Source organism: Alosa sapidissima, chromosome 9 (assembly GCF_018492685.1).
Source record: "Alosa sapidissima isolate fAloSap1 chromosome 9, fAloSap1.pri, whole genome shotgun sequence".
Classification (NCBI taxonomy): Eukaryota; Metazoa; Chordata; class Actinopteri; order Clupeiformes; family Clupeidae; genus Alosa; species Alosa sapidissima.
In genome coordinates, this window is record NC_055965.1 from 21,822,393 (window position 1) to 21,845,690 (window position 23,298).

The 23,298-nt window shown below is 43.5% G+C and overlaps 2 protein-coding genes and 1 long non-coding RNA gene across 3 annotated transcripts in view; 1 reads left to right on the top strand and 2 right to left on the bottom strand.

Annotated features, from left to right (window-relative positions):
• Window positions 1-23,298, bottom strand: part of LOC121718035 (NACHT, LRR and PYD domains-containing protein 12-like) — a 1,225,568-nt gene that overhangs the window by 987,737 nt on the left and 214,533 nt on the right. The window contains exons 28-29 of the mRNA XM_042102784.1: window positions 19,002-19,011; window positions 18,296-18,300 (exon numbers count right to left, since the gene is read on the bottom strand). Coding sequence (XP_041958718.1) covers window positions 18,296-18,300; window positions 19,002-19,011 — 15 coding nt within the window. The remainder of the gene's footprint in view (window positions 1-18,295; window positions 18,301-19,001; window positions 19,012-23,298) is intronic.
• LOC121718109 lies at window positions 461-1,635 on the top strand. The gene is made up of 2 exons (XR_006033845.1): window positions 461-715; window positions 1,518-1,635. It is a non-coding gene; the product is annotated as an uncharacterized LOC121718109 (long non-coding RNA).
• On the bottom strand, window positions 6,608-21,983 carry akap8l (A kinase (PRKA) anchor protein 8-like). The gene is made up of 14 exons (XM_042102863.1): window positions 21,854-21,983; window positions 20,760-20,804; window positions 20,038-20,269; window positions 15,555-16,278; window positions 14,059-14,179; window positions 13,848-13,924; window positions 13,372-13,405; window positions 13,082-13,226; window positions 11,820-11,961; window positions 10,829-10,934; window positions 10,348-10,478; window positions 8,804-8,899; window positions 8,149-8,361; window positions 6,608-7,897 (listed from the first exon to the last, which is right to left on the bottom strand). Exons 1-14 carry the CDS (start codon window positions 21,876-21,878, stop codon window positions 7,589-7,591), a joined length of 2,400 nt encoding a protein of 799 aa, XP_041958797.1. The 5' UTR covers window positions 21,879-21,983; the 3' UTR covers window positions 6,608-7,588.

The following is a 23,298-nucleotide window of genomic DNA, read 5'->3' on the forward strand; positions in this document are numbered from 1 at the left end:
CCAAAGAAAGGTGAGCACAAATGTCAAAACACGAAATCCCATGATGTTTGCTTAAATATCTCCGCAATCATTAGTGCTAAAACGAACTGAGACAACCGATTGGAATAGCGGAAAATACACTTTCATAGGTTAGGCTAATCTGATGCATTTCGTGATCCAGTCTCCATCACTTTCAGAAAGACTGCATGGCGCCAGCTTAATTCATGTCCTGTAGGCTACTTGCTGATCATCATCACTAGTGGTTTAGGGCGCGATTTTTTTCTCTCCCTTTCCGTTTTCGTTAGTCTTTTTTTACCCAAGTAACGGGTGGGATTTTTGATGTAGGCCTAGCGAAGTACAATACTTCACTCAAAATGAATCAAGTAAAATTTAAAATACCGATTTTATAAACTACTTAAAAAATACAAAATACACACACTCTAAAAAATGCTGGGTTATTTTCTCAACCCAAACGCTGAGTTGAAACTGTTGGGTCATTGTGTGGGGTTGTTTTTACTCATGTTGGGTTATTTTCTGTAACCCAGCTTGTTGGGTTGATAGTTTAGGACAGCGCCCCTCCTCTCCCCCACCTGACGTGAGCACACTACTCAGCACCAGGGTAACTTTAACACAGCTGCATAGTTATTTGAGAGTTCGGGGGAAATCGTTATTCTTTCAACCGTCCATGCAGTCCAGCAGCTTTCAACATGCAGTGGAAATCAGGCGATTTTGGAAGGTATGTATCTGCTTTTAACTTTTTTATTATTATTATTCAGACGGATTTTAAAAGTAGCCTACACCCAGAGATACCTTCGTGATATGAATGGATATTCTGCCTGCCAATTTCGTTCAGCCTAAGCAGGTTAAGAATTGTGACATTCAAGCCAGCTAACGTTAACTAACATTAATTTACAGTCTTACAATTACTGCTCATGTTAATGTTAAATCTACACAAAGACAGACTCTTAAAAACATAGTTCTGTGTTGACTGGGTATGAACTGCTGAACAGAAACAAAACAAACTTTTACAAAGAACTAAAATTAGCATACCAACAGCTGGCTAGGTTAACGTTAGCAGACGGTTGGTATGCTAGCTTCTAGCTCTAACAAATGCTTCGTGTTAGTGCAGCATGTGTGTCAGCTAATGTATACAGTCGAAGTAGTCTCTCTACGTACGGTAATCATCATGCCAAACAACATATTAATTCATTCAGGGTAGCTTCATATTATAGCCATGTAACTTACTGGGTGGTTTTTGGTGGTAACATTAACGTTACAGACAACTTGAATTTAACTAACTGAATGTGTTAACATGAGAACTATCACTGGCACTAACGTTAATATTACTGAACGTATGTTTGTCAGTCTGCTGTTAAACAATTCCATGAGGTGGTCATGGTTTCCGAGTGTGTTGCGCTAATATTTTGTCTCCGAATGTTTAATGTTTGTCAACATCATTCACTGATCATGGTTCGTGAAAGTCTTGATCTAAAGTTCTGCAGTGATTAATTTACTCTTTTTCTTTCTTTGATTGACAGGGCTGACCCCCAAATGGACCGTGGAATCTAGCTGTCTTCATGGAAGTAACTTATCACATGCTGATGCTGCTTTTAGAGTAGGCTATCCATTCAAAAATAAAGTAAACTGTCAAATAAATAATTATGTCGAACTGTTTTATTTCATTGCATGGCTATTTGTTGCCCATTTTCTCTCAATGCAACCCAAATACTTGGTTTAGAAAACCCGACAACTGGTTATTTTAACTAGCAGTTCTGTTGATATAACCCAGTGGTTTGGGTTGAATCTATACCCAATATACTGTGTGAATTTTACTCAACATTTATATAGTTATAACCCAGCACATTGGTTACCTTTACCCAGTCTATTGTGCCAATTTAACTAATGTTGTGTTGATATAACCCAGTGTTTTGGGTTAGAATCATACCCAATCTGCTGGGTTTAATAATGTACCCAGACCATTGGGTTAGGATAACTCAATGTGGTGTTGGTCCAATAGTTAACCAGCGGCTGGGTTATATTTGGGTTATTTTTAACCCAACATTTTTTAGAGTGCAGAAAAACTACTCAATACAGTAACGTGAGTAAATGTATTTCGTTACTTTCCACCTCTGCTTCAACGTCAGGTAGTATACATGGATTTCTATGGAACGTCACGAAAACATGCGTGCGCAACCAAGAGGCAGAAAGCACCATAGAACAGCATAGATCAATGCAAAAGAGCAAAAGAATAAAACAAGTTTTTGTGCTGAAAACTGCACCAAATCGAAATCACGATGGTTAGAGAATGTTAAATATGTTCAATATCCCTAACAGAATGCATGTCTTCGATGAAAATGACAAAATACGATGTTATATTAATAATCCAAATGAACGTCAAACTTTGAAATATAGTCTGAAATGAGATGTTAATATCATTGAGACAACAGGGGTATACAAAAAAATCCGATTGTAGCTTACAGCAGCCAACTATTTAGGTTAAGTTTATAACGTTGTAGACGACCACCAAGCGTCTTCTGCCTCACGGCTGCGCGCGCATCTAGTTTTGTTGGTAAACGGGAAACCCGTGTATTTGTTAGGCTTCATTCATGCACATTAGACCTATGGCATCATGAGATGCAAATCAGAAATGTCATATTTAATCTCTGCACTTAAACGTCAGGTATTGCTATAGTAAAGTCTTTGTTGCTATGTAGCTTGAATGTTGTCTCCCTAGTAAGTCGCTTAAAGATAAGATAAAAGTGTCTGCTAAATGACTAAATGCAAATGTAAATGTTAATTTCCGGTTACACTTTGACAGTATTGACATAAGAGTGACATGACACTGTCATGAACATGTCATAAACAAGTCATAAACGTTTATGACATAACGCTTCTGTTATTAAGTGACATTCGTTTTTTGTCATAACAATTTGGGGTTAGGATTAGGATCAGGGTTAGAGGTTAGGGTTAAGGTTAAGATTCATGTGTCATGACAGTGTCATGTATTCATGACAGTGTCATGTCACTCTTATGTGGATACTGTCAAGTAAAGTGTTACCGTTAATTTCAATTAGATTTTAACAGAAAGGTTCTTGCATGATCCGTCATTTGACTCCTGAACACTCTCCCATTATATTATCGAGACAGGATGAAAACAGTTTTGACATGGCCCTATGTTACCCACAAACTAGAAGAAAAACACTTTGCTTATAGTTTTTATAAAAATTAATTACATTTCGTGTGGACATTACAGCATTAAAAAAAAAAAAAAAAAAAATAATAATAAAAAAATACAATATATATATATATATATATATATATATATAGCCTATCCAGATTTCCAGATAAAAGCACATTAGCCGAGAGTAAGTGGAGGCAGTGGTTCTCAAACTGTGCCATATCGCATCCACTGGTGTATCAGGTGTGTATGGTGTCATATTTTGTAAAGGTCTGCCAGGGATATTCTTGCTTTCATGAATGATGTGCCTTCTCACAAAAGCATAGTCATTGTGCTCAACTAGATAGCTATAATGTAAGTTATGCAGATGTATATTCCATCTTAATACACACCCATCGAGCCAACAAAACATTTCAAAAATAGACTTTTGTGTAATTATTCCATATTATTCTTTTAGCTCTCCTTATATTAGCCTTTGTTGTCTGTCATCTGTGTCTTCTGTGTTAGTGTGTTATTGGTGTCTTTGGACTGTGTCCATGTCCCATGTTGTCCATTCATTGTCTTTCTAAATTAAATCATTGCTGCCGTCTTGACCAGGACTCCCTGGCAGAAGAGACATTGTGTCAATGGGACCTTTCTGGTAAAATAAAGGTTAAATAAATAATTAAAAAAAACATGTATGGTATGCTTTGTTGTATTGTTTTTGTTTGTTTGTTGTTCCTTTCCACTAAAGTGACCTTGGGTTTGAGAAAGGCGCTATATAAATTAAAGTTATTATTATTATATTATTATTATTATGTCCAGCACTGGCTGTGTGTGTGTGTCTCTGTGTGTGTCTCTCTGTGTGTGATGCTGCACATGGCAGCACTTCATCATTTACCTCCTTCCCCTTGGCAATATCTTCTGCAAATTTAACATTCACTTCCACTGTTATGCTGATGACACCCAGCTCTACCTGTTCAGCAAACCCTCGTCCACTGTTATGCTGATGACACCCAGCTCTACCTCTTCAGCAAACCCTCTTCCACTGTTATGCTGATGACACCCAGCTCTACCTCTTCAGCAAACCCTCGTCCACTCTCCTGCCTACCTCCCTTACTGATTGCATCTCTGAAATAAAAACCTTGTTCACCCAAAACTTCCTTAAATTAAACAGTAATACAACCGAGGTTCTCCTTATTGGAACCAAATCCACTTTATCCAAAACCAACAGCTTTTCTCTTACTAACCCCTGTTTCACCCTCCCCCCAGGTTAAGGGGTGTCATCCTTGACAGCACACGATCCTTTCAACCCCACATTACATTACATTACATTACATTTAGCAGACACTTCTTGACCGAAGTGACTTACATATGTCAGCTATATTACAAGGGATCACATTGTCCCCGGAGCAACTTGGGGTTAAGTGCCTTGCTCAAGGGCACAACGGTGGAAGCCGGGAATTGAACCGACAACTTTCAGGCTACTGCACGCTAGCCCAGCTCCTTAACCACTACACTACCACCGCCCACATCAATAACATTACCCGGTCTGCCTTCTACCACCTACAAAACATCAAATCGCCTTCGCCCCTCCCTTATCTCCCACACTGCTGCCATCCAGTCTCGTCACTTCCCGTCTGGATTACTGCAACTCTCCCTCACAAATCCCTCCACAGAAAGTCCAGAATTCAGCTGCCGCCATCATAACTCGAACCCCCTCCATCCACCACATCGCTCCTGTCCTCCAACAGCTCCACTGGCTCCCGGTTCAGTTTCAATTCAAAGTGCTCCTGTTTACTTTCAAAGCCATCCACAAGCTCGACGACCCCATATTTGTCTGATCTCGTCCAGGTTCCCACTCCCTCCTGGGGGGTATTCCAAGTATGTGGTTTGGTGACAAACCTGGGTAGGTTAACTCCGAATAAGTGGTAAACCTCCTACAACAAGAGCCCTACGGCATTGTTTCGTCAGGATAATAAAGCCATACAGCTCTTCTATTAGGAGGTTTACTATTAGTTAACTTACCCAGGTTTGTCACCAAACCATGTACTTGGAATAGGCTATCGCGCTCTCAGATCCTCCTTCTCCACACACCTCTGTCCCCTTCACCCGTCTCACCACCATGGGGAGCCCGTCTCTAGAATTTATTACCACCCCAACTCAGAAACATTGATTCATTCCCCCAAACAACTCAAAACACATCTGATGTCTTATGCATCCCTGTATGATGTATTAATAATAATAATAATAATAATAATACAAATAATAAGACCAGGGCTTGAAAACAAAATTATTTTTCAAACGTTCCGTTCCGAACGGTTCAGGTAGGCCTATGTTTAACGTTTTCGTTCTTGCATGCGTTCCGCCACCAACATATTGGTCCTGAACCGGTTCGGAACGCAAAATATCGTTCGTTCTTAAAGTTCCGGCAGTGTTTGGCGGGCCTATCAAGTCTATTTTTGTGGACTTTACCTTAGAATAGACGTACTCATTATTTCCCCTTGATTTAGCCTATACCGTAGCTATGCCCAAAAATAATAAATCACAGACGGCATCCAAAAACATTCAGATGGGCTATCCATCCCATAGCCTACAGACTTACTGTAGGCCTAACCTATGCCTATAAATAATTTCTTATCAAAAATATTTCTGGATACGTGCTAAACTCCTTACCTGGTTGTAGCCTAAGTTTTATCCATATGGAGATCTTCAAAGGCTTGCGCTATAATTCCAACCCTGTTTATAAACGAACCTGTCTGTTGCTGACAAGGCCTATCTCAAATTTCCCGTTTAACTCTTCTACATAGAATAGGCTATAATTGCGCAAACATTTCAAATCCCGACTTTAAAACGACAAGGCAGGACAGGCAAAATAGGCTATTACGCATAGGCTACAAACAATTTCCAAATGAGTTTCAGTAGCCTACGCTACGAGCTGGCCTAAGATCCGAAGTGGCAGACGGATAGGTTACATTACAACAGCAAGACAAAATATACACATTTGGACCAAAGGTCCATTTATTCGTTTTTTTTTTTTTAAACTGCAGAAATCAAATTATTAGGCTGTTATATAGAGAACGAAAAAAAACGTTATTAACCGGTTTTGTGGATTTCAGAATAACGTTTCTGTTCCGGAACAGTTGAAGACCATTTTGTTTTCGTTTCTGTTTCCGCTCCTCGTAAAATTCCGTAAAATTCCGTTCGTTTTCGGTTTTCGTTTTCGTTCCTTGAACCGTTTCGGAGCCCTGAATAAGACATCATTCCCTTGAGAGGTAGTAATGAAAAACGCTTTGCAACATTTTGTCCCTGTTGAACTTCACCCTGCTGTGTTTTAACTAACTACACTCAACTGTAAAGACATTGCAAAGACACACACACACACACACACACACACACACACACACACACACACAGAGTGAAGTGTGAGAATGTATTACAAATCAGATATAAACCACAGACCATATGTACTTGAGTTATAAACATTTATTTCATACGGTCCAAAACAAAAACTGCTCTTGTAAAACAATATGCCAACTATAATTTCTGTAGACGGCACTAACTTAAAGAAATAATTAAAACAAAAAACAACGCAATAAAATCCACAGACACTGAAAAAAAAAAAAAAAAAAGCTTTTAAAATTAACACCGAAACAATGCATGTATATGATCAGTTTTGATGAGTGTCGATGGCCCATCAACAGCCTCAGACAGCGTTTTCTGCGTCACTACCAAATAAAATAAAACCTCACAAGACAGAGAAGCCAATTTTTATAACACAAGTCCAGACCCGAAGGCACCAAAAAAGTTTAATGTATTTACAAAAGGGGGGGAGTGGGGAGAAAAACAAAACAAAAAAAAAAATGAATCAAACCAAACAAAAAACCCCAAAAACAAAAAAAACATTTCAGACATTTGACTCTGTACACAAGCAAGAAGTCACTTGGAAAAGGTTTCTGATTGGCTGAATGACCGGATACGCTGACAGCTCATTCGCTGTGTTTGAAAGAGGATTTGGGGAGGTGGGCGTTACTTATTGGTCCTATGCGTGGGACAAGGGGGGGGGTTAGGGACACGGGCAGGTTCCTCATTTTGGCCTGGGGCATGAATGAAGGTCAAGGGTCACACACAAAAACAACCAATGAAAAGTAAACAGCTAATGTAGAGAGGATCAGGCCAACCATGCCGCTCAGAGACTAGTTGTTGTCTAGTGGACCAGTTGTTGACTAGTGGTTGGAGACCAGTTGTTGTTGACGACGAAGACTAGTGGACGTTTCGAGCCCAAACCCCTCAGCACTGGCCAGAGAGCAGCCCTGGGTACAGCATCCCCGTATCGGACATGGGCAGACATGTATGGTTCATATGACTGTGGGGGGGTGGGGGGGCTGGTAGAGAGAGTACATACTAAAGGTCAAAAGGTCATGTGGCAGGAAGAAATGGAGGGAGGGGGTGTCACTCGATTATGACCACATCTGCGTTGGCCGCGTCATCTGTCTCCTTCTCGCCGTCAGAGGCGTCGGCGTCTTCCTTAGCTGCCTCTGCCTCTTCCTTCTCAGCCGCCGCCGCCTCCTCCTCAGCTGCTGCTGCCGCCGCCTCTTCCTCCTCCTCGTCTCCGTCGAGGATCTCGTCTCCCTCCTCGGCCTCCACACTGTCGGCCTCCTCGTCACCCAGCTCCACACCTTCCTCTCCTTCTTCCCCTTCCTCACCACCCTCCTCCTCCTCTCCCACTCTGTTCGCACCGTCCTGATCCTTCATCTTCATCTGGAGAGAAAAACAAGAGACATAAATAGATAAACAAATGACCAAGATGTAGACCATCCCAGAGCAGTACAGGGTTACAGTTACAGTTTTGGCCTCCTCTTCTATAATATACCACTACTTGTCTGTGTCTGTCTTTGATGCATAATTCACATTATGGAAAAAATGCATAATTCACACACTGAAAAAATACTGACAAAAACTGGTGAGCGATGACCAAAATCAAAATGCATCAAGAGGTTTTAAATCTTAACCTCGTTCTCGCCTGCCTCTGGCTCCTCTGTGGCGGCGGCTGCGTCTTCGCCGTTGTCATGGGTACCATTGCCTTCTGGCTTGGGCTCCTCCTCGTCATCCTTAAGCTCCGCCTCTGGCAGGCTTTGACTGCTCACCTCGGCCATAGACACATCCATCGTCATGGAGTCGTCAGGGTCCTGGTCGTCCTGGTTACCCAAAAAGGGGTTCTCACCCTATTGGCGAGGGAGAAGAGAGCAGGTGAGTATAGGATAGTATATAGTATGTTGACATGTAAATATAATCATTTTGAAATAAACAGATGATCCTGTAATGTGAGATTGTTTACTGCTTTTATGATAACGTACGTCATTCCTTTTATGATGCTGTTTGAATAGAAATGAAGGATTGCATACAGAAACCTAAACAATTAGTCTAAATCCACTGAAGAACTCTTTTCTTCACAACCTATCAGCCTGTATACCTAAAAAAAAAATCGATTTTTCACGAGCCAAAACCTCACACAGTTCTGTACATGTGCCTGTGTGTAAAGACTGTTTCTCTGCATACGTGTCAGTGTATGTCTTTGATGCATAATTCACATTATGGAAAAAATGCATAATTCACACACTGAATTATGCATTATGCATGCGTGTGTGTGTGTGTGTGTGTACTTGCCTTGAGGTAGCTCTCCAGCTTCTTGCCGATGACCTTGTGGTTGAGGATGCTGCGAGCCACTGATAGACTGTGGCCTTTAGACATCTCCATCATACCCTGTGCAGACACACATACAGACACACTACAGGTAAGATCAGGTGTGTGTTTGTGTGTATGTATGCGTGCATGTCAATGCATCTGTGTTTAGGTGCCTTTGTGTGGGTGTGTGTTCGTGTGTGTGTGTACATTAGAGTGTGGCTACCCGACCCGAGCCCGATGGTTGCAGTTCGACGGGTCGGGTTCGGACAAATATTTAGAAATTGTAGTCGGGTTCGGACACATGGGGACGATATGCATTGGAAGCTTTACATTTAAATTCCTTATTATGTTGGGTAACCAACAGGTCTGCTTTACATGATGCAAACGTTTGTTTTTTGAGAATAAAGTAAAATGTAAAAAAGACCTAATTGCTTTCTTCCTGTGTGCAAGATTTGTTTATCGTGACAACGCATTTTAGGCATGCCGCCTGAAATGCATTCGCGTTGTCACGACTACATAAACAAATGGTTATGCACATTTCGCACATAAGCACAGTCTTGGGTGACGTTAAAAAAAGTTGTTAGCCTATCAGGAGATTTTAAGATTATTTGCGTTGCATACTGTGGTAAAGACATAGGCTACCGGTAGGCTATAAGGTCGTCTCGTTCAACTGGATGAGGATTTCCTCGAGTTGCCCCAATTAACGTCGATGCTGCATATGGATCAGTGACGGAGGCACTGTAGTTTCAACGACTGTTGCAGTTCATTTTAAGACTTTTCGTCAATGGTAAGACAAGAATTCTATTTCAATAGGCTATGCTTGCTTGGGCCTCTTGTGTTAATGTGCGCTGTGTGTGACCTGCGTGCGTGCACGCTCATCTGATTCTGTAGACAATTTGTTGTGTGTTCCGTTTAATGGGCTAAAAAGAGGCTATCCACAAACGTGAACGTTTAATCACTAGCATGGGAATAACTGAGGCATCATCTGCGTCGGGCTCGGGTCGGGTTCGGACATAAAAATGAAAATGCCTGTCGAGTTCGGATGCAGAATGCCGGGCAGAAATTTGCGGCCCGATCCGCACTGTAGTGTACATCTGTGTGTGTAGTTGAGGGTGACAATTTTTCGACAATTTTTTGTACATGTCAGTGTGTGTGTACCTTGCAATTGTACGTCTGTGTGTGTGTAGGTACATATGAGTGCCAGTGTCTATATGTCTGTGTGTGTGTGTGTGTAGGTACGCCTGTGTCTAGGTCAGTGTGTATTTTTGTATTTTTTCAGTGTTTGTGTGTGTATTTTTGTGTGCCTTGCAGTTGTACATCTGTGTGTGTAAGAGTGCCTGTGTCTATATGTCTGTGTGTGTGTGTGTGTGTGTGTGTGTGTGTGTGTGTGTGTGCGCGTGTGTGCGTATGTGTGCGTGCGTGCATATGCGTGTGTAGGAGTGCCTGTGTCTATATGTCAGTGTGTGTGTGTATATGTGTGCTATTATTGTGTGTACCTTGTGTATGTGTGTTATTATTGTGTGTACCTTGCAGTTGTAGTTGTGGTCAGGGGAGCGCAGGTGCTTCTTGATGAGGTGGAACTGCATGGGGATGAATACGTCACAGGCTGCACAGTGGGCCGCCTCCACCTTCTTCATGAAGTGCTCCATACCGATCTCTATGGGGGGGGGGGGGGGGGGGTCAAAGATCAAATACACACTCTTTGTTCTGCACAGACATCCAAGGCGTACAGCCCTGCTACACAGACTACACGGACTTTCACATCCTTGAATTTACATGCCAGAGACTGATTTCTATAGACCCTTTCAACAATAAAAACAAAAACAATGCTTGAACGTTCTATTTGGTTCCCAATCTACTTCCTCTGCATAAGGATAACATATGGAATGTTAAAACGGAAGCCTTGTGGGGCCAACTATGATGCTGATAATGGAACTCTTGAAAGGGTCTATATATATAAAAATCATTCACATACAACAGGGATCGCGCACGCACACACACACACACCTCTGGTGAGGTCCTGCTCCTTGTGCACTTGGCAGATGGCAGCGCTGAAGTTGTCGATCTGGGTGACCCTCTGCTGTGTCTTATTGAACTTGTTGTTCAGGTACTCCTATAAAAGATTAAGAACAACAAGTTAATTAACTGAAGATAAATAAGACTTATTTATAAAACTCTTAATCTTTTATAACACAGCTTATATGTGATTTTGGGAACTCTGATGAATGGAAATAAAATATATGACGATCGAAAACTCATGAAAACACACAATCTGGACATTTTATCATAACTCGGTTGCCGCTTTGGGTCGAATCAGTGACGCATGCACGTCAGGTCAAAACCAGGCCATGGGTCTATCACTAGGTGGCAGTCTCGCTGATCACGTCCCGGAAAGTTTACACAAGTAAGTAACAGGCAACACTTAATATTTCATGAAAGACGTTATATCTCCATTTCTAGAAAAAAAAACAGTGATTTTGATGAAAACTAGCCACTGTTTAGCTTGGGATTTCTCAGGAACAGAGGCGTGTAGAAATACACGGTTTGCACCCACCGAGAGCTTAAAGTCTCACCTTTTAAACGAGCCATTGTATGTGTTCATAGGTATAACACAGAATATGCTGTGGCTGTACAAAAATCATCAACAATGGTCTAGATTGCTGGCACTCTAGGACAAAGCTCCCGAAAACAGCTTGGCCTTCAACAATGAGTTAATTAACATGTTCAGGTACTCCTATAAAAGATTAAGAGTTTTATAAATAAGTCTTATTTATCTTATTGAACTTGTTATTCAGGTAGTCCTATAAAAGATTAAGAGTTTTATAAATAAGTCTTATTTATCTTCAGTTAATTATGAACATCCCCTGTAAATGTCTGTAGAAAAGGTGTGTGTGTACACATGAATGAATTCTGTGTGAGTGAGTGAGACATGCAATATAGCAACAACAGTGTGTGTGTAGAGGTGGGTGAGTGTGTGTGTGTGTGTGTGTGTGTGTACCTGCAGGAAGTCCGTGGTGGGCTTGGAGAGCTGGCTGGAGAGGAACTTGAAGTGCTCCTTGTGGAACTTGCTCTCTAGGTGAGCGGCCATGTCCTCGCTGTAGAACGAGCGGAACTTGCACACGGAGCAGGCAAACATCATCCTGAGAGAAGAGAAGAGAAGAGAAGAGGAGGGAGAGAGAGAGAGAAATTTAAGTGTGTGTGTGTGTGTGTGTGTGTGTGTGTGTGTGTGTGTGCGGGCGTACGGCACGCATGTGTTGTGTCTGGGGGGGCAAAAACAAACATGATCCAGAGAGTAAGACAGGTTGTTGTAGAGTCTATGCGTGAGAAGCGGAACTTGCGGAGAAAGTCTCAGTCAGGGAGAGCCTACTAGACTGAGAGGGAGACATCCCTGACCACCGGACAAGGGGTGGGTATAGATGGGGAAAGAGAACACACACACACACACACACACACACTAGGGGTGTTACGATTCTCCAAATCCTCGAGTCGATGTAATTTTCGATTTTAAAGTCACGATTTGATTTTCGATCTTTTTTTAATATTACTATTAATGCATTCCTTATATGTTATTTACTCCTTTTGGCCTTTTCCTTTTACTGTTTGGGTGCTTTTATTTTGAAACCGTTCCAACTGTGAGGTAATGTAATGTAAACAGAACTAACATTAGGCTAAATAAAAACAGAGACGTGAACATAGTGAAATGAAACACAGAATGTTAATTTGATTGTTTCAGCACACTCCGAAGAGACCCAAGGTTAGTGTTCATGGAATATGTACTTATCAATGTGCATTTTAAGCCTTAAAGTAACTTTGGACTGTAACTAGATCATCTTTTCACTTGTTATGTTGAGTAGGCTAAGTTAGTTTTAATTGACGTGAATGAACGAATACTTTCACACCGGTGATTTCAAAGTAGCAAGAGGGGATTTGATTTCGGTAGGTTGATGTGTATATTTTAACTGGCTGGTGTTGACGCCGCTGTTCAGCACATGCATGTGTGTTTGTTCGTCTTGGCATTCATGCTGGACGTGAGATTGGGGGTGTGGCTGCATCGTCGATTCTACTTTTAAGTTCGACGTTCGAGATTGAGATGTAATTTCGATCGATTTCAATATAAAATCGAAATCGTGACACCCTTAACACACACACAGACACGCAGCAGGACCCCCCAACTGACCTCTGGGACAAGGGTTGGGTATAGACGGGCAAAGAGAGAGCACACACACACACACACACACGCAGCATGACCCCCCAACTGACCTCTGGGCGTTGAACTTGACCCCGGACATCTCCATGAAGCCGCGGCGCTTCTTGAACTTGGGCAGGCCCTCCTCCTGGGCTGGCGGCTGCTGTTTGCCCTGTAGCTTTTTCTTGATCTGAGTGATCTCCTCCTGGATGGTCACCCCTACAGGGAGCACAGAGGGACACACAGACCCTTAGCTGTTTGGATGACATGAGTCTAGTTTCACAGGGGACTTAAGATGGCGTTTACATTCACACACTTGAATACGTGTTACTAGATCTAGTAACTGTAAAAGGTGGCTGCTTACCTCCTTTGTCTCCTTCAGCGGCAGGCTTGGCAGCCTGTGAAGCAGAAAAGTGACTTGATTACACACACACACACACACACACACACACACACACACACACACCTGTTCTCTGGTTAACCCATCCTTACACCAGAAGACTTTGACAAGATTTGGGAAAGATTCTTGAAAGATTGGAGGCTTTTAACTAATGCAAAAGACTACAATCTCTCAAGAATCTTTCCCAAATCTTGTCAAAGTCTTCTGATGTACGGGTAGCATTAGACATCTTTTGGACGAAAATTGATGACGCTGTGATCCACACACATTCTTCACTACATCCACTACATCTACAAAAAAAACTACAAAAATGATATATAATCCCACTGTCCTCCCTGCAATTTATGATGCACACAAGCCCAGTCACACACACTTACAGCAGAATCCTCACACACCTATGTACACCCTGCATTTTATGATGCCGCTACACGCACACTTACAGCAGCAGAGTCCTTGGCTGAGTCCTTGGTTTCCTCCTTGACCTTTTCACCGCTGGCCTCAGTACCTTCAGTCTTCCCTGCAGAACCAACACCAAAGCAGGGTTAACCGTTTACCCTGAAGATTTACCGTATTTCACCTAATGATTGTACCCTTGAATCTGACAGAAAAAAAAGAAAGATATTATATTATATATATACACACACAAAGCACCTTTAGCTGCTTCGGCCGAGTCCTTGTTCTCGGTCTTGCCCACTTTAGACTCGGGCTCATCGCCTGCGTTCTGAGTCTTCTTTCGCTTCTTCTGACCATCACGTGGCGATTTCACCTGTTGCTGAGTAACCATCGGCAAGTGTCAACACAATTGTTCACACACGCACACAGAAACAGACATACGAACACAGCTATGTGCAAACATTAACACACACACACACACATGCTTACTGACAGAGACAATGCATTTACACCGCTACCCGTACGCTGGGATACTTAAGACAGGAATCAGCAACGATTAGCCAAAATCTTGTCGACTTACACACAGAACAGAAAAGCACAGCACAGCCGCTAAATTAATGAATGTCTATGCATAACAAGCAGAAGTGTACAGGCATGCGGAAAGAGAACAGTTGACAAACTTTCATTCGACAACACGCAACATTTAAAAGTTGCACACACACTTTTACGGAATGCTTCAGTATTACTGCATCTAGTCAAAAAGACAAGATCCATCGGAATTTCGGCATACACAGACTTACCTTACATCAAACACATGTCATAAACAAGCTTGACTAAGTGAGTTACATTTTTTGCCATTAAAAAAAAAAAAAAAGATGGCTTATACGGGTTATTGCAAGGCCTATGCTACAGGAAAACCCGCAGAGAAAATGACAGTTATGAATACTGGGCGTGGGGGTTTGGAGAGTGATGTATCTTAAAAGGGTTAAAGACTAACTAAGAATAACAGCACAAGTATGACCAAATTGTGACCAAAGTGAAGCTAATTTTTAACAATTAAAACAACCCAAAATAAATAAATAGTTGGACTGAGAGTGCAGTGTCTTTGCTTCAGGGGGAATGGGCGAAGGACTTGCATGTGTTCTGAACCATACTGGCATTATTCAGCACTGCCGAAGGGGTGGTGTGGGTAAAATAACAAGATTCTCTCTTTGGTATGAGGGAATTATGGGTAAAAACAACAGGGTCTCTTTAGGTAGTCTTTGTGACCAAGAAAAGGGGGGCAGACTGCTACAAGAGTGGGCTGTGGGCTATTTTGTAACAGAGAAAACGACCCACAGGGGAGTTGGGACGAGATTTTGGTGACCGGTGCCGTCTCTGAGAACAACTACCGCTACATGGGGCTTAATCCAGTACAAGTACGAGCAAATAGTGACCAAAGCAAAGCTACAAGAGTGGGCTGTGGGCTATTTTGTAGCAGTGGTGAAATGACCCAGAGGGGGGGTTGGGATGTGATTTTGGTGCTCTCAACGAGGGCAGGAAGAGGACAGGGGGCCATGATGTATTGGGTGGGCATGTAACATGTGGCTGCTTGGGCAGGACTTCACAAAGCTTTCACCTTTTGTTGTTTGTTTGTTTTCCTTTTTAGATAAACCACCAGCCCTGGGGGCCCAGCCCAACAATGATGGGCGTTTCTCCCTTTATTTAAAGTTTTTTTTTATTTTTTTTTATTTAAGTTTTGGGGAGGTACTTACTCGGTTGAGGGGTCTCTTTCGGCCCCGCTGGCGGTTGGCCCGGGGGCCCCCTCCAAACTGGCGAGGAGAGGAGTAGTCCTGGGGGCCGTGGGCGTGGCCGTGGGCGTGGGGGGGTGCCTGGAAGCCCCCGGTCTCGGGGAACATGCGCTGGCCCAGCAGGGACGGCAGCTTGCCTCGCCCGCCGCCCGGGGAGTGCCCGTGGCCGTGACTGTGACCGCCGGCGCGGCCCCCGCCAAGACCGGCGCCGCCGGGGCCCATGGAGGAAGGGTTGTCCTGCCGCCGGCCGAAGCCGCCGCGGCCGCCCATACCGCCCCCTCCCCCACCGGCGCCGCCCCCACCTCCGGAGCCCCGTCTGGGGGAACGCTGGCCGCCCAGCCCCCCGGAGCCCCCCCAGCCGGAGCCAGAGAAGGTGTCGCGGGAGGGCATCTGCGACTGGCGCATTTTGGCGCCGTAGGAGGAGTGGCTGTCAAAGCCTCCGCCGCCGCCGCCACCACCACCAACGCCACCACCGCCCCCTCCACCACTGCCGCCAAGGCCTCCGCCCAAGCCCATGGCTCCGCCCCCCATCCCGCCCCCTCCCCCGGCCCCGTAGCCGAGGCCACTGCCTCGCGAGCCCATCAGGTCACCCCGGGCGTCGCTGTAGCCATAGCTACCAGATCTGTAGAGATCTCGGGGCCCCATGGCGGAGGAGGAGCGAGAGTCGAAGGAATCGTATTGGTCAAACCTGCGACAGAGGGGGTGGGGGGAGGGAAGGGGGAGAGGAGAGGGAGGTGCAGAGCAAGCACAGGGTGAGGAATGAGGAGATTCAGGAGTTTTATTTTTCCTGTCTTCTTTTTTTCTTCCACAATCCCTCCATTTTTCTTCATCATCATCATAATCATCATCATCACCCCCTCATTCATTCTCTCCCTCACAAATGAGCAGAGGAACAAGCACAACATAAAAAAAAAAAATTCTCCCAACAAGAAAAAACACAAAGATAACAAAAAAAATTAAAAAAAAAACAATCAACAAAAGGGTAAAATAAGCTCAAACTCAAAATCATCAGCCCAAACAAACTGGAGTCTGGAGACACAAACAAGGGAAATAAGTCACTGAAACTCTGTTGCATAATCCCATTTCAGCCAGACTCCTCACGCCAGTTCTCTCACACAATCACCGTGTTTGGTGTTATAGATTGTTTAGTTTTTTTTTGTTTGCAAACCCTTTAACCCCCACTCATGAGGGTCTCAGAAAAAGGGGCATCTTGGGGATGGGTGGCACACAGGGACAATAAAAGAACAAACGTTCTCAGACAAATAACTGTTTAGGGGCCTTTTATAACAATACTGTAGGACTGGGTGAATGAGAGAAATAACATCTGGAGAAAGTATTGGATCTGGGAGAAGTACGAGAAACTGGGAATCTCATAAAAAGTTGACCACATCTTAAGAGGGGGCATAAATAAGGTCCTTTGTACCATCTGGAAGCCAGTGGGGCACCATTTCCCTGAGGGGGGGGGGGGGGGGGGGGTCATGGTTTGTAGCTTGGCAACAGAGACTTCCTGTTTGTTTGTGGGGGCACGGCAGAGCATGATCAACATTGTGACATCACAATTCAGCACCCTCTTGCGTGGACCCCTCACTGAGCCAAGAGGAGGGATCCCAACCTGCACTTAAAGGGACGAAGAAAAACACACAAAACATGGATGGGTGTGTGTGTGTGTGTGATATCGGGTGCTTAACTATATGGCGAGAAAAAGAAATGGAAAGAGAGAGAAGGGAGAAAGAGACACACAGCAAAAGGCGGCGATTTCCATCTTTCTCCGTCTCCAACAAAATGGACAGACAGTGACAAACAATAGAGGGGACATGACACGTCGTCTACATCAAGCACAGACTGGAATGCTTTGAGAACACAGGGACAGGCCGAGAGGACAGTGACGATGACGTGGCAGATGCAACAGAGATTCCAGCAGAACACAGCGCCAACATGGCCGACATCCAGGTGAGGCGATGGATGTGTGCAGTCGACCACAGTGAGCCCAGAACACCTCAGCCCAAAACAGTTTCCTGAACCCCCATATGGTTCAGAGCTTTCCAAAGACTCCCTGATAAAAAATTTCATTGAACACAACACAAATGGCTAATTTCCAAAGGCTAACTTAACGTCGTTAGGATTACCACTAGCCCATCATTTACCAGGTGACATACCAAGACCATTAGGACTGCTCATTTGGGCGGAAAGAAGATCACTTCCTGGACAGGGCAGCACAGGTCTAGGCTGCGTAAATACATGCAAAGTGGCTAAAAAGAGCGCTGTATGAATACCCACACCATCAGGATCAGTGCAGCAAAAGGAAACACACTTCCCTCAGATGGGTGGGGGTGTGTGGGTGCAAAGGAAGGTAGAAGTGTATTTCAGAATATGAGCTGGAGAGAGTGTGTGTGAGTTTGGCATATAGGGACCCACTGGAGATGGCTACTGGAGAGTTAACCAAATCGAGGCGAGCGTGCATTCATTACCGCGTAATTATCGGCCAAAGAGGCTAAATTTGGCTCTGTGTCTTTGCAACAAACACTTTTCTCGCACTTTCATCTTGTTTTTAACCAACTCTCCTCAGAACAAACTCCGACAACTCCCTCTGAGCAAAACCATTCAGTATCAACATTCACTTCACCACCTGCCAGGACGCCTTAGAAAATATACTAAAGAACTTAAGTCAAAACAGTCCACATGCAAGTAGGATTTCTGACCAAAACTTTAGCTTTACATTTTCAATTAGGTCAATTTAAAAACAGTGGGGTTTGGATATTTCGAATCCTGGGCCATTTCAGATAGACAGTGATAAATTCATTGTGCTAATAGGTGGGGGGGGGGGGGGATTTCCCACAGCATCCAATCAATTACCAGCCTATTTACCACCAAAATCACCAACACCGCAAAAATGACAGAGGAGCCTTCGGAAGCATTTAACTGAGGTCATCAAGCAGAATGTTAGCTATAGGGCGGAGGAAGTGTAGTGGCTAAGGGAAAGTCGTGGGTTTGATTCATAACTGCCACCATAGTACCCTTGAGCAAGGCACTGAACCAAGTAGCTCTGGGGAGACTTGTAATAATTGACATTATAAGTGGCTTTGGATAAAAGTGTTTTTTTTTTTTCCCTTCTTTTTTTAAGCCAAATTAATATATAAGTAAATAAATAAATGAATATGTAAACTCATCTGGGTTAGCCACTAAACCACTTCCTTGGAATACCCACGCGCCCAGGAAGGCTACGAGATGGTACCAACACACAGCGGCAAGAGAAGACGCACAGTGAAGGGAGGTGAACGGACGATGCATCAATGGTGTGTGAATGTGAGGGACAGGGAGAGCATCATGAGCAAAATGGAAACAGCTGTGGCAGGAAGAACAGCGTGCCACCCATGACAGTCAGACAATGGAGGACTTGATAGGCCACAGAACGGAGATGGGGGTGCTGTGATGCAGCTTGTGGGACAGTGTATGTGTCAAAGTCAAAGCCCCTGCTGATACTAACATCAACAACAACAACAACAACAATTTTGGGTGATTGAATTGGATGGTGTCCGTTTATAGAAAACAGGGCCAGTTTTGCCACTCTGCGGCCATCTTGGTAACAGCTTAGGGCAGTTACTTTGGCCAACTATTTCTGAAGATTACGGCAATCATGCAGTTTCCAGCAATGCATTTGGTTACTGACATTACAGAGGCGGGATATGTGTAGACAACTGCATAGTGGCATTACAAACTAACCCCATACAATTTTACGGAGAACTCCGAGTGCTGCTCCTTCTCCTCATTATAAAGTATATAATTTGACACTCAATTAGCGAAAAAATGAAAGACTGAAGAACAGCACTGAGTGGTTGAATGGAGGGGTAGTGTAGTGGCTAACGGGGGGGAAATGGCCCTAAAAGATATGCGATGAATGGTCATCTGGGTGTGTTTGTGGGGAGAGCAAGGTGATAATCTCTTCCAGGTAGACGTCCTTCAGCGTCCACAGAACAGGTCAAGGGTGCCAATAGGCTAGGCTACTTCATGGGGTGTGAAAGAGGTAGGCCATTATTAAAGTACGCCTGAAAAAAACATTGTGAACTTCTTGAGTGAGTGTGTGAGGCTCATATTTAAATCACAGCGTTTTAATTTAATTACATTTAAATCAAGGTGATTAGATGTGTGATGTGTGAAACTCCTATTAGAGCGGGCGCAGTGTATGTTTTGGTCTCTCGGTGAGCAAGTACATTGAGAACATTCAGCATTTGTTTCTTCCAGTTTGTGTGTGTGTGCGTGTGTGTGTGGGTGTGCGCGCTTAGTACTTTCTCTTCAAGCACACACACACACACACACACACGTGGCTTTTTCAGCAGAAAAGGCTATTTAGAGAGGGCAAGAAACAGTGAGCGAGTGTGTGTGTGAGGCCTAATCCCAGTTCGAAAAACACACACACACACTTTTGGCGTGCGGAGCAGCTGAGCCTTACCTGTCGCTGCGTCCGCCCCCCTTCATGCCACCCTCCAGCTGTGTGAGCATGTCCAGGCGCTGGTTGATCTTGGCGATGACTTCGTCGGCGTTGCTCACCGTGGAGGACAGGCCTGAGCCTCCGGAGAGCCTGCTCTTCATCAGGCTACCGCCGTAGCCTCCGCTGCCTCCACCGCCTCCACCGCCACCGAAGCCCCCGCCGCCCGACATGGAGTCCTTGTACCCATACAGGTCTGGGGGAGGGGCAGAAACAGCAGAAGATCTCAGACCTTCTGTCTGGATCGATAAAGTATCTATCTTTCTTTCTATCCATCTTTCTATCTATCTATCTATCTAGCTCTATTGAAGTGCTACCTAGACTGACCTGCGACCTCGACTAACTTACTGCTTGTTTGTCTGTCTGTTGTCCGCTGTATGCACATTCACAAATATGTCTTCCTACAGCACTATGTGGGCCCAAACCAAATTCCCCCTTTAAGTCCGACACACCTGACTAGTCTACTACGCTACTGACCCAAGACAATGTATGGCAACCCAATGTCTGGAAAACGCACGGAAGCACTGATTGGACAGGCAACTTTCATTCTTTGCTTACTGTCACTGTGTGACTAGCTTCTACTATAGAACAGCATGTGCTCAGGTATGTGTAAAACACCAATGTGAACAACACTGTGCCTGATGAGCATGAAAGGCCATTTTAATGAGCTTTCCTCGGTGACCTACCTCTGCTTGAGGAACCTCCGCCACCTCCACCCCAACCGGAGAAGCCTGCAAGTCGAGCACGCAAGTTGGAAGTTAATCGTAGTGAAACAATTGTAAAAATAATGCTAATATTGTGTAGCCTACACAGCCTTTACAATTGTCCAAGGACGAATAATCACACACCAGCCACAAATAAATGAACCCTTCCATTGCTTACATAACAGAAGGCAAACGTCAGTAAACGGTCTAGTTTAGGGAGAAGCTGTAGGACTCGGTCAATTAACTTGGCAAACAGCTATTGAAAATAGACACCTAAGATAAGCTGTTGTATCCGCCAGGCCCCAAAATGGTTGCATGTGTTGCATAACAACCGCTAACTTTATGGCTAGCTAGAGGGGCGTGTGGTGAGTTGCTAGCTGTAAGTTAGCTAAAAATTTAAGACAGGGCTATGAAAAGTCTCATGGCGGCCATTTTAATGTAAAGCTTAGCTGGCAGCTAACTTCTGGCTGCGAGAGTCGGGAATATGCGATTAGTTAAGTCGTGACTGACCAACGGCGTTTCTACTAGCACATGTAAAGGATAAGGTAACTTTAAAGTTTGTGTTAGTTACCGTGTCTGGCAATAAATTCACTATGCACAACAATATTCACCTCGCTAGCTCTTCGATGCTAGGTGGCATCACGACTTTTCCATTGTTTACACGCAGGCCGGTTAGCCACTCGTGTTAACAAGCAACACTAACGTTAGATACACCCTTGACCAGTTTAGTTCCTGCAAACAACCCCAACGTCTAGTTCAATCCTTCAAGTAATCGAGAAGCCCGTTAACTCTATTCAACTCAATGCAGGTAAAATAGTTAGCTAACAGATCAGTGAGGGCCTTTTGCTAACGTTAGCTAGAGCTGGAATCATTTCCATTAACGCTAGGTAGCCTACTGCCGAAAAGTAACGGAGCATTGATCGGTTAGCATTAGCTAACCTAGCCTAGTTGTGATTATTGTACAAAATGTGAGTGTTGAGGGAATGCTTAGTGATCTTAGAAATTATCATATAAAGTCATAGACGTGGATGAGACAATCATTAATTTAGAGAGACAACAAAACAACGCGACTTTACCTGAACCGTAGCCTCGTCCGTCCATACTTGAATATAGGTTGACTTGTGGGTTGGTGATCTGGCCAAGGTAGTGATACGCACTGCGTGCGAGGAAGGAAAAGTAGATCACTGCGTTGCGGTAACAAAACGCGTCTGCCTCTTCCCATTGGTTAAAAGCATTGATTCTGGTTGAAAGCCGGGATATTTCGAAACGATTGGATAAAAAGCAATCCATTCATTGTCAGTCTCCTGCATTGGTCCAATCTTATTTGAAGGATTTTGAAAATATAAAAATAAACCTACAAACACTGAAGATGATCCATTCTGGCCGACGTACAATCAAATATCACGCCAAAAAGTAGCATATTTCCAGTTTCGTTTTTTTTTTTTCAAATGCATTGTCAAAATGTATATTGCTTTTTCTTTAAAGGTCTTTATTTAGAAAAAAAAGTTAAAACAGAAAGAAAGCGGCGATATAGAAAAAAGTAATTCAAGATGATCAGCACATTCCTGTAGTTTACATACATCCTTCACTAAAATATAGTAATATATAATAAAGACAATGTCCCGTTTCAAATTTTTGGTCCCAGACATAAAAAAACAACAACAACAACGTTTAAATATAATAAGCAGAGAATTACATGGTCCATACAAACATGACACAATATAATTAAGATTCATTTCAAGAGTGTAAAAAAAACAAAAACAGTTTCATGTCAGTTATACATCCCATCACCACTGACAATTGCAATATTTTGCACAAACGATTAAATGATGAGGAGAAACAAAGTAATTCAAACTCTGTGTGCTGGTACCAGCAGCAAAGTCATGTAGGCCAAGCTGGCTAGGTAAGGCGACAGCGGTCACATCATTTAAAGAGGAAAAAGTGCATCATCTAAGGAAAATAAAAACAGCCGGCAACACACAACAGACAGCTTTCAATGTAGCTCGTATGTGTGCAGGATGAAGCCAGCCATATGACTCACAATCAGACAAATTAGACTAAAATGTGGTCAAGATGCACATTTCGCTATATGCAAATTATTATATTTTGGAGCCTATGCATTGCCAATTTAATGATAGCCAACGGCACTGCGCAGATTCACCTTTGTTTATCTCTAAACAACATGCAAACTCAATAGCCCTTTAAAGGGGGTCTAAAACCATTTCAAGAATTTTTATGGAAAGTCAGTGATAGGGAGACAGAATCTCTCTACCATCTTTAAGACTGTCACTGAATCAAGACTGGACTCTGGAATTCTAGACAATTCTAGAATGTGGCACAAATGGGATATTTCCACTCCATTACTCTGTTGGTACTATATTAAAATAGAACAGGAACTTCTATTTACTCTAAATGTGTCTGGACAGAGTGTGACACGCATCAATTACCACCTCAAATGTGCCACATAATCTGCTACTTCTCTCCTTTCCAGCCAATCAGTTCAGATAAACATCATAGTCAC